This window comes from Prinia subflava, chromosome 12 (assembly GCF_021018805.1).
Source record: "Prinia subflava isolate CZ2003 ecotype Zambia chromosome 12, Cam_Psub_1.2, whole genome shotgun sequence".
NCBI classification, from domain to species: domain Eukaryota; kingdom Metazoa; phylum Chordata; class Aves; order Passeriformes; family Cisticolidae; genus Prinia; species Prinia subflava.
This window is the reverse complement of record NC_086258.1, coordinates 1,748,857-1,760,587: the sequence shown is the minus strand read 5'-3', so window position 1 is coordinate 1,760,587 and position 11,731 is coordinate 1,748,857. Positions and strand designations below refer to the sequence as shown.

Genomic DNA, 11,731 nt, shown 5'->3' with positions numbered 1-11,731 from the left:
CTGCCCGAGGAGGGCTGGGAGAACCAAGCACCGCTGTCTCCTTCCTGCCCGTGTTTTGCATGTTTGAAACCTCTTATCGCCCTTCACCTGAAACTCTCCCCGGGCTCCCGGCCCGCGCTGCCCGTGCCCGGCGGGATGCTGGGGGCGCACAGCACCGAGGGCTGCCTCCCTCCCTGCCCCAGAGGTGCCCAAATATGGTGCCACACTGCTCCGCCGTGGCCCGGCATTACTTCATCCCTTGCATATGTAACACACCTATTAATACATTTCCGTGGGATCTTTGCCACTCTCGGCCCCGGGTGTTATCCCTGCTGTGGGGTGAGTGCTGTGGTGCCCCCAGGCTTGTTTTCCTTTCAGCCCTTCCTTCACCCTCCCCATCCTGGAACGTGCATTTGCTCACTCCCACCCTCCTCTGCAGCACCTTCTTTCAGACCTTTTCCCCAATTTATGATTTTCATCCCAAGCCTGCCTCCTGCAGTACTTGGGTACCTCTCAGCTCCCCTTCCCCTCCAAATTCCATGGGCAGACAAACCATGTCTGTCTCTGACTCTGTTCTCCCACCATTTATGGAATATTTAGTTTACCCAGCTCTGGAAAACCCTTTCCAGTTTATCCCAGTAACTATTAACTCCTATTCTCTGAATATCCTGTAAGAGGAAGAAACTAGATTCCATGGTTACAACTGTTTTTGAAAAATGTTGGATGTAATTTCTCCCATCTCTTCAGGATGCATTCACTCCTGTATTTGCCTGTCCCTGCTCCTCCTTCCCAAGGAGAGGGGGTGCTTGTCCTCCTTCCACCTTCCCAAGACTCACCCCATCACTGCACAGTCTCAAAAGCCACTGCAGGTGTTCCCTCTGCACCCTTGGAGGAATTCAGCCCTGATCCACCCAGGCTGTCCTTGCTCTTTTCTCCTCTGCTGCAGCTCTGATCTTCCCTGGGATCAAAATCCAATCAAAAAAACCATCACTGGGATCAAAATCTGCTTTCCTGGTGGCACTTCACCTGTTCAGTGGTGAGCACAGGGGTTGGAAAGAAAGCAACAAATCCCTTCCAGGGACTGGCAGCAGCTTTCTGCCCTGAGCACAAGGACAAGCCACTGGTGTACGTGGAGATGGGATCCCTGTGCACCCCTTCCTTTGCCTCTCTGCAAACACTGTTCAGGTGCCTGGGCAAACATCACAGAGCCTCAGGGACAGCCAGAAGCCTCAGGAGAGAGGACAGGGTCCTGCTGGGAGGGCACACAGCAGTGGCAGCAGCCCCAGCAGCACCCGGAGGGCTCAGGGACAGGGCAGGCCCAGTAAGGCTGGGGTGATGCTGTGCTGTGGAACAGAGCTCTGGTCCAGTCTCATTACACCTCCATGGTCAGGGAAATCCCAGGAGGACCCAGGCTGGCAGCCAGGCTGGCCCCACCACTGGAGACAGCTTCAGACAGGCTGCTTTGATTAAGGGAGGCTGCTGGGAATTAGGTCCTTTTTAGGAATATTTAAACCCAAAGCTCTTCTCCCTGAGGCAGCTGAAGTTATCCAGAGCTCCTGCAGAACGTGCACCCACCCACCCTCCTGTGGCTGGAGCTGGGCCATGTCCATGGAGAAGCACAGGGCACATCCAGCCACGCTCCCCCACCCCTGTGCAGGAGTGTGCTGGGAGCCCCAGCCCCAGCTCCTGCCTGGAGTGCCCTGAGCCCACAGGCCTGGGGAGAGCAGCTCAGAATCCTGTATAAAATGAACCAACTCCTCCCAACTCACACACCAGAGCAATTTGAGTTCCTGCCCTGTCCTGAACCCAGCCCTGGGAAAGCTGCAGCACAGACTGGCCAGTGGGGTCCCAGTCTGTGCTCTAAGGCAGGAACTGTTTCCCATCCCCTCTGACCCTTCTTTCCTGCCCTCCCTGCTCTGGTGGGCAGTGACAGCATCCTCCTCACCACAGAGCTGTTTGCAATCACCCTGCACTTTCCCCAGGCAAATGCAAAGAGGGAATTTGGTCCAAACCCCACTCTGGCTTTGGGATGCAGGTGCAGGGTGCAGAGTACCTGCACGTGTCCCCACAGCCAGCAGTGACAGGGAACAGCCATCCCAGGGTGGAAGTGCTGCACCAGGGGTCAGACACGGTGTCTGCAGCAGGGAGGGAGCAGCCTGCCACAAACCACTGCTCCAAGCACAGCAGACGGGTCCTGACTCAGGAAGAGCTTTTGCCAACGGAGGAAGCATTTGGGGACAACCTAAAGAGCCATTTGAGCTGGGATTCAAGTCCTGCATCCTATCTTCTGGCAGGAAAAGTCCTCTCCACAGCCTGGAGGTTCCTGTGCTGTCTCACAGGAGCCTCCAGAGGCTGAGGGCTGAGGTTCTTCAGGCAGCAGGAAGCTGAGCCCCACTTCTGAGCACTGAGAGGAGCTCTGTGAGACACAAAGACTTTGCCAGGTCTTCAAGGTGCACAGGGCACTCAGGAAAACTCAGAGAATGGCTAGGAGCCCTGATTTATAGCAGGAGGGTCTTAGAAGGGTGGAAAGAAACTCTGCAGCTGCTCAGCTCCATTCAGTCACCCTCCCCTTTTGCACAGGGTGCTGGTTGGTGTGGAGGCACCCAGGGGCCTCTGGCACAAGCAAACACCCCGTGGGTGGGTAATTACAAACAAAAGACATTGCTGAAACAACCAGAACTAACATCTGCCCCTGTCCCAGCTGGAAGAGGAGGGGAATCCTGGTTCCTGGGTTGTTTTCATCCAGGATAAATGCATCCCAAATATCTTAGCAGTAAGCTAAGCTTACTGCTTGAGTTAAGCTCTCTAAGCTGTGGAAAGCAGCTCCCACATGTCAGGTTTTGAGGACACTTGAATTTAGGAGGTGTCTTGGATGGAGGAGCTGTGCAGCACCTGGCTTTTGGCACTGCTGCACTGTGTGGGTTTGGGATTGGGATTGGGCACACCAGGGACACACCTGGAGCTGCTGCACCCACACTGCATCGAGGTGGTTGCAAAAAACACACCACAAAGCTCTGGCCTTGCTCCCAACCCGAGCCACTGGGAGGCACAGGCATGGCAGGGCAGCCACATGGCTCCAGAAGGGAAATCTGTGAGGAAATCCACATTTCAGTCAAATGAATGAAACGTATTTTCAATTGTTTTATTCAGGGTAGTTTGGGTTTATTCCTGACAATAGCTCTGGAAGCTGGAGTTTGTGACAGAGTCTTTGGAGACAAACAATTAGAAAGAGGTGAATCAAACCCCCAGTGCAAACATCCAGAGGGTTTCTTGTCTGGGAATTCACAGCAAGCTGTAGAAATCTTGTACAAAAACCACAACCTGAGAAAACAATGTCATAAATACCTGCTCAGTTTTGCTCAAAACATGGGTGTGTGCCCTTCCTGAGCTGCTCCCAGGCCACACCTCACCCAGGGCTCAATGGCAAAGAGTCTCTTCTCAGCCTCTCAGGACAGGGAGCGAGCCCAGGACTCCACTCCATCAGCCCAAACTGTCTTTTCCAGTGTGTGCTGCCCAATCTCCACCAATTGCTGCTTTGGGCTTTCTAGATAATGACTGACCACGGTGATGTGTCCCCAGAGGTGAAAAGCAGAAGGGCTCTGAGGATGAGGTGTCACCACCAGACCTGAAATAATCCAGAGGTTATTTCTGCACCACCTGGCACAGCTGAGCAGTCTCTGAGGCCAGCCCAAACACACCTGCAGGGCAGAAATCTCACTGCAGGTGCCAAAGGTGAGCTCAGGGATGAGCTCAGAGGAGCATCAGCTCAGGAACAGGTCCAAAAAGTGTTCTCCAGAGGATGTGGTCACGTAGGAGCTGGGGAATGCAGGCTGCGTATCTGGGGGGCCAGGAGCCACAGACTGTCCCAGTGCCAGGTGTCCAGCCCTGCCTCTGCTCTCACACACCAGCCAGGAGGAAGAAGAGCAAAGAGCTGTGAGCCTGCAGAGGGTGAGACACATGAGGTGACACAGTCTGCAGGGCAGTGACCCAGGGATTGCTTCATCCTATTTGAGGCAGCTTTTGAGGCCCCCTCAAAACTCCACAATGACAAGAATCCCAAATGAGGATGTGAGGAACAAAGCATCTCGCAGTTATTGGGAGCTGGCTCCAGCTTCCTTGCCCTTCCTTTTTCACAGAACATCAGGAAAAGTGAAGTCTCTGGAGGAGAACAGGGACCAGGTTGTCCAGGCTGCCTGGACCAGGGCAGAGCCAGTGCAGGGCTGGGAGAGGACACCTGGAGCACAGCCTGCTGTAACACACTCCTCATGAGCACAGAACTTTGCAGATCCCGAGGGCAGGGCTTGGTCTCTGCAGTAAATCCCTACAGGAGGTTGACTTTGGCCACAACCTGCTTGCAGCCCATGCTGGAGTACTGCTTGTCCCCTGTAGTGTAGTAGCTGAGCTGATTTGCCAAATTTTCGATGTGCTTCAGGTCGGGATAAAGCCCCTCCCTCCTCATCTGCTCCAGGAAGCAGTTTATGACGTGAGACTTCTCCAGAAGGACAAAGGGGATGATGTCTGCAGCCTTCCACAGAGGGTGCACCCTGACCAGGGCTGGCTGCAGGATGCTCAGCAGCTCTTCAGCTCCCCGTTGCTGATGCAGGAGCTCCCTGGATGCATTCTGGATAACAAACTTGGTGATTTCAGCACCTCCCAGGTTGCTTATTAAAATGTAGATGGCATTGAGGAACTCGTTGGTTTGATTGGGCTCAAAGAATCGGCTGAGGGTGTCCAGCAGGACAGGGGACATGAGCTCAACCTCATCCAGAATAAACAGTGGGGTCTTTTCCTCTATTTCAGCTCTGGTGACCATGTCAGAAATCTTCTTGGACAGATCTACCTCACAGGTGAGGGGAGGCACCCCGCTGGGGCAGTGATGCATCACAAAGTACTGGAGCACAAAGTCATTGTCCATGACAGAGCGGAAATGTTTGGCCAGCACCCAGCCCACGTGGCTCTTCCCAACCCCCGTGGGGCCATTCAGAGAGATCACCAGAGGCTTGTTGTGGATGTGGGTAGCCAGATAGTCTTTCAGTAATTCCACAATGCTTTCCACGGCAGCCTTCTGCCCAAATACTTCCCGGTGCATGGTTTTCTCCAAACCATCGAGGTCGTATTTTTGGAGGTTATCATCCAGGTTCTCTATTGCATTGAGGATCTGGAAGAAGATAATGGCAATGAGCAAGAGGAGGCAGCGCTTTGCCTTGCTCTTCTCCTCTGCTGGGAGGTATTTTTTTGTTTTATCTGGGTAGAGAACCATCCTGGATTTCCTCCGGCTCTTTTTCCGCCTGCACTTTTTCACGGAGTAATGTTCCACAGACGTGTCAAAGGTGAAGTACTGGGAGCTCTCAAAGCCAGACTGATTAAAGAAGGACATGGAAGGGCTGTACAGGGAAGTTCTGTTCATGGACAGCTGCCTTTGGAGCAGCCTGGTGTGGACAAACTCTGCAGACTTTTCCCGAGGGAGCTCCAAATGCAGGCGGCTTTTCTTCAGCCCCCGGTAGTGCCGGCGCAGGCGGACGATGGCCCGTAAGGGAGAGGAAATAGAAGTTATTTTCTTGGGAGCAGCAGGGATTACAGCATCTGGTACTTCCTCTGCGTCACTCTCAGAGCAGGACGCCTCTTCTTTTGCATCACAGGGCATTTCCCCTTCCCCGTCGCTATCAGTGATGGGAATCTCCCCTTCCCTGTCACTGCCAGTGCCAGGAATTTCTCCTTCCCCGTCACTGCCAGTTCCAGGAATTTCCCCTTCCCTTTCACTGCCAGTGCTGGGAATTTCCCCTTCCTCATCACTGCCAGTGCTGGGAACCTCTCCTTCCGCGTCGCTGCCACTGCCCAGCACCTCTTCTCTCATGCTGCCCTCAGTGAAGACAATTCCTGGGTCACAAGGAGCCTCTTCTTTCATGCTGCTCTCAGCACAGGGCACCTCTCCTGCACCCTTCTCCACTCCAAATGTGTCTCCTGTGGGACTGCTCTCCATGCAGGGCATCTCCACCCCCAGATCCCTGAGGACACTTTTTCCATCCACCTCAGAGCAGGGCAGCTCTTCCTCCATCATGTGTGTTCTTACAGCCCATTCACATCATCTTCTTTCTAAAAAGAAAAGGAACAATATAAAATCAACCTTCCTAACATCAGGAAGTGACAAATAACAGTGGAATTAGACAGGTATCCCCCTTTCTAATGGGCAGAAACCTGCAGCAATCAGCAATGGCAAGGTGGCAGAAATTTCAGAGCTAAGCTGACTTTCTGGAAGAGGAGACTGATGTGCAAAACTACAGATGAAATTCAGTGTCAATTAATGCAAATTGATGCTATAACACAAACCCAACCCTGCCTTCAGATGCAGAAGGGAAGGTCAGAGCTTGCTGGGGCCAAAGCAGAGGCTCTGCTGTGAGAGGGAGGCAGGACAGCAGGACAGACAGACCCATGCTCTGAACCACAGCTGCCCAGTCCTCTTTCCCTCCACCTGCTAAATTTGAAGAAGACACAGCCCCACCTCTGTGCCAGAACACGCACACAGGCATGTACACGCCCTGTGGGAAGTCACTCATCCACCCACGGGCACCTCTCAGGGCGTGGGAGTGACTTTCTGTAGGTGCCATTCCGGCTGTGGTGGCATCTCCCGGGGGAGGATTTTCCTGGCTGTGCTGATGGATGTGCCTGGCAGGGAGGAGAAATGAGAGCTCCCCTGGGTGGGAAGGCTCAGAGGGGCTGCAGAGAGCCAGTGTGGCTGTGCCTGAGCCTGCCAGCAGCACACGGCTGTGGGGAGAGGAGCGGGGCAGCCCCAGAACCCCAACCCTGCCACCCCCACAGCCCCTCCTGCCCTGGACACACAGGAGGGACACAGGGAGGGACTGCCATGTGAGACCCTGGAGCTGCACAGGAGAGCTCAGGGACATGGTCATCCTGGGATAATGGACAAGCCTCAGCTGGCGAACAAGAAGGAGAGGCCAGAGGGAGGTGAAAGAGGCACAGACCCAGCAGGGAAGCCCCCAGGAGAACACAGCCCTGCAGGGTTGGATGCCGCCCCACGACCACCTCCCTGTACTGCCCTGGCCCTGCCTGGCACAAGGCTGGAGGTGGCAGAAACTGTGTCATGGTGGGAGGGCATTTTTCTGACACCTCTGGGCTCCAGCAGCGCTGACACAAGGCACAGTTTGCTGCTGTGACACTGCCAGCCCCAGAGCAGGGAGCCGGCACAGGCAGCGTGAGGAAAAGCCACTTTCATCAGCCATCCTTAAAAAATCAACACTGGGTCTTGCCAAAAGCACCACGACTCTGGAGAGAACAAGGAGCTCTGGAAGTTTGTTATTAACTCACTCCAGCTCAGCAGGAAGCCACCAACCTGCCCAAAGTCACGCTCTGGACAAGGTTTTACTTCCCCTGTGCAGAGTGGCCTCCGTCACCCACCGAGCCCCAGGGCACCCCAGGAGCTGTGTGAGAGCCACAGGCACTGGGAAATGCTCCCTCTGCCTCCTTGCTTCACCCCACACCCTCCTGGCTCCTCTCAAATGCAAAGCTTCACTCCCACTCCGTGCACCCACTCAGCTGATTTTGGGACCATGTGCGGGCAGCCTGTGAGCTCAGTCCTCATCGCTGGACCTGTCGCTGCTGTGCAGCAATTAACCCCGAGAGCTAATTGCTGACCTAATTCCTTACCCTGTGCAGGGCTTGGTGTGCAAAGGCAAAACCAGACAGACAGGATCTGACAAGGATGCCCTGAGGCAGCACCAGGAAGGAGGGCTGGATGCCACCATCGCTGCAGTGCCACCCGAAGGATGCCACTGGGAGCCCTGGGCTGTCCCCACACCCGTGCTCCTCTCCATCCTGCATCACTGCTCATACAGTGCCTGCAGGTCCCCAAAGCCACTGGGGAGCAGCCCCTGCAGCTCAGACCAGCATGGGATCAAGGGATCAGGGACACCACAGAGCTCAGCCAGGCATGAGAAAACCCTCCAGGCACTGACGAACATCCCCACAAACACAGGGTGAAGTTTTCTCAGCCCCAAGCCCTTGCAGGTGAAGTTAAATGTTGGTTAAATGCCAGGGAAGAGGCTAGGGAAAAGTTTTAGAGAACAGAAAGATCACAGAATCGTGGACTAGTTACAGCTGGATGGATCCTTCAAAGACAATCTTGTTTCAAACCCCTGCCACAGGCAGGGACACCTTCCACTTGCCCAGGTTCCTCCAAGCCCCATCCAATCTGGCCTGGATTGGGGCAGCCACTGTGGGCAACTCGTGCCAGGGCCTCACCACCCTCATTCTAAGAAACTTCCTTATATCTACTCTAAAGCCACTCTCTTCTAGTTAAAACCATCACCCCTCATCCTGTCACAACAGGACCTGCTAAAAATTTTGTCTCTCTGTTTTCATAGGCTCCCTTCAAGGCTTGGGGGCTGCTCCTGGCAGGAAACATGGCACACCCCAAGCACTTCCCATGGACATTGCCAGGCCAAGCCAGGTCCTGCTGCAGCTGAAACATGAAGTGATTTGGCTGCTCACAGCCCAGAGCCTGCTCTGCCACTGCCATGTCCATGCAGACAGCCCAAAGCCCCTACAAGACCTGTGGGGAATGGTGAGGACTCAGTGCTCACCAGCTGGGAGATGTTCAAGATCCTCTTTCCCAAAAGCCCACCAGCACATCCATCCCACCAGTGTGGGATGCCCAACCCTCCAGACGAACCGAGCAAGGCAGGGTGGAAGGACAAAACCCCATCCTGAGCAAGGAATCTGTCCAGTCATGAACATAATAACCCTGTTAATGCCATGACTCAGCCCCTAATACCTGCTGGTATTTACATAGGACTGGAAGTTTCTAAGAGCAGCCCCTGCACACTCAGTGTCGGGTCAGGGCTGGGCAGGAGGCTGTGCCAGCCTGCAATGATGCACTTTTGACAGCTAAATTTAACATTTGGTGAAAACAACAGGAAAAGAGAACCCAGGAATTCAGTCTGCAGCATCCCAGTGCTCATGTAAACACTGCTGATGGCTGCTCTGTGCCGAGCCTGGACACCGCAGGAAAACTTGCACTTGGGAACACTCCTGGGAAGCCTCCAGCTTCCCTGCTGTAGCTCTTGCAGTGTTTGCATTCACGCACCCTGCTGCTCCAAAACAACGTTTCCACAACAGAGGAGCCTGTGTGGGCAGCTGGAGGCAGCCTGGGAGAGGGGAGCAGGACGGGGACAGCCCCCAGGCAGGCGACAAAAGCCCCTGGTGGCAGGAGAGGCCAGCAGAGAACCGGGGTCTTGGTTAAGTTGGTTAAAGTACCCCCGGCTGGGGAGGCTGCACCCCAAACTCAGCCTCAATGGATGAGCAAAGCTGCTGGGAAAAGGGAACCGCTGGGAAAGTGTAAAGATTGATATCCCCCCCCCCCACGGCTGGAGCCAAACCCTCCACCCAAAAGGAGCATTTCCATGGGAAAGGTGGCGCAAAGCAGCCCCTGGCCGTGGGAGCCGCAGATGAAGGGGTCAGCGGCTGCGAGGAGAAACCCGCAATGTCGGCAGGGACCAGCACGGCCCCGGCATCCGAAGCGCAGCTGCCCGGCCCGGGCTGGGACAGGCTGGGCAGCGCGGTTCGGTGCATGGCCGGAGCTCGGCGGGAGCGGCGCTCACACGGCGCGGGGTGCCAGGGTGCCAGGGGTGCCAGGGGTGACAGCCAGCAGCACCCCCGACAGCCTGTTCGCCACCAAACCCCAGCAGCCCAGCCCCAGGTTTTGCCAGGCCCCAAAGCCAAGTGCGAAGGGAAGGAGAGCAAGCAGAGGGGAAGAGCCTGGAGCATCCCAAACCATCGGGAGCGGGAGCATCCCTGGAAAACCGAAGCGGCTTTTGGTGGAAAGGAGCCATTGGGGATGAGCAAGAGGCGGTGGCAGGGATGGAGCTGGAAATAGCCCTGGGGTGCCCTGGTGACCCCTGAGGGTGGGGAGCAGGACGGGGGAGCCGATGGCAGCGCAGTTACCCGCGGTGTCCCCTCGGCCACCGGCGCTTCCCTCTGCCCGCCGAGCGCAGTCTCCGGCCTCGGACGGGCCGGCAGCTCCTCTGTCGCCGCTCTCATCCGTACAGAAAGCAGCCCGGAGAGGAAATGGTGAGGAGGAGTGGCCCTGGGCGGCACTTCCTTCTCCCCGTGCCATGGGATGGCCGCTGCCGGCCGGTTCCGTGTCCCCCGCCTGCCCGGACCCTCCCCGGGCGCTGCCGTCACGGCGGCACCGTGCGAGCGAGCACGGCCGAGGGCAGCGGGGTGAGCTCATCGCCCGGACAGCCCGGAGAGCCCGGGTAAAACATCCCCACCCTCCGGGCTGTCAGTGGTTAGTCACTAGCCCGGAACCCGCCACCCTAAAGGTCAAAGCCGTGACGCTGCCAAGAGGGGTTAATTGTGGCTGACGCGGTGCTTGGGTGCTTTCCCTTGCCAACAGGAGAAACAAGGAGAAAATCGAGTCAGTCTGGGAGGAAGGAGTGAGTCCATAAAAAATAATAAGTCTGGAAAAAACAGCAAGTCCAGAGTAGTTGGACCCTGGGCACGTCCTGACTGCAGCCACACTCCTGCTGTGCTGCCTCCCGAAGCTCTTGGGCCCTTGGCTGCTCTGTCCAAGGAGCACGGGGACATGGGGACATGGGGACAGCAAGGGCCAAGGCTGCATGGCGGCTGTGAGACCAGCTTCTGGTGTGGGCACAAAAACTCCGCGGGGAAAACTGCTTCATCCCTTCGGAGCAGGAAGCAGCAAGGCTTTCCTCACCCAGCAGTGCAGAAGTTCAGCACGGCGGCTCCTCCTCACCTGCACTCCCCTTTCCTTCAGCCCCGATGAGTGCCCTGGCACCTGCACTCACTTCTCACCTGCACTCGCACAGCCTGGCCGAGGCTTTTGCCCCCAAAAAAGCCCGTTTGGTAAAGCCAGAGAAGCCCAAAGTGAGCTCTTGCTGGTATTTCAAGCTCCTGGTTTTGATTGGCCCTCAGCTGGAACCTGCACAGGACCAAAAAGAAGGAGGAACCCCCCCGACTCTGAGGGGGTTTGGTTCATCACAGTGCAGATCCCACCCTGGCTGTGATACACACTATTGCCCCCCACTCCAGGGGAGGGGATTCTCTGAGCAAGTCTCCCCAGCCCCGTGCCAGGCAGCTGCATGTGCCTCTGCTGTGGCCAGCAGGATTTGCCTAACAAATCCTTGCAAATGTGAGGATTTCTGTCACGAAGGCACAGGGGCCCAGCTGGAGCAGACACTCAGCAGCTGGGAGCTGCTCTGGGGGTCGGAGAGCCGGGCAGGGCTGACCCAAAACAGAGATCTCATTAGGGGAGCTTGGCACATGTTCTGGGAGCAGCCATAAAGAGAGGTGCTCTGCTGGCTAATTCAGGTTTTTGAGAAGGAAGAGCAGAGTGGTTGGTAACCATTAAAACCCCCCAAAACACAGTGCCCCCCAAAGCTCTGAAAGATTCAACATTAGAGCAGCAAGAAGCTGCCACCCCCCTTAAGGGCTGCCAGTGAACCTCAGCAGCCCAACAAAAACTGGGAAGGAATTTGAGCTATTTCAGCACTGCATGGGCTGCTGGGGGTAATGGGGGGGACAGAAAACCCCCAGAACACAGCAGGAAAGCCAGGGAGATGCTCAGTCTGCCCTGGAAGTGGGGATGTCTAAACCACTCCTAAGCTGGGGACAGAGAGCACTGCTGGAGCAGAGGGTGACGAGATCCTGGTGACAGTGGGGACATGGACTGGCCTGCCTGGGACCCCATGGTGCTGCTGGAGCTGGATGGCACCTG

General features: G+C 56.0%; 1 protein-coding gene across 1 annotated transcript; it reads right to left on the bottom strand.

Moving 5' to 3' along the window:
* Nucleotides 1-3,100: 3,100 nt before the first annotated feature.
* TOR4A (torsin family 4 member A) lies at nucleotides 3,101-10,281 on the bottom strand. Its single transcript, XM_063409469.1, has 2 exons — nucleotides 9,937-10,281; nucleotides 3,101-6,072 (listed from the first exon to the last, which is right to left on the bottom strand). The coding sequence occupies exon 2, from the start codon at nucleotides 6,035-6,037 to the stop codon at nucleotides 4,301-4,303; it is 1,737 nt and encodes a 578-aa protein (XP_063265539.1). The 5' UTR covers nucleotides 6,038-6,072; nucleotides 9,937-10,281; the 3' UTR covers nucleotides 3,101-4,300.
* Nucleotides 10,282-11,731: the final 1,450 nt, after the last annotated feature.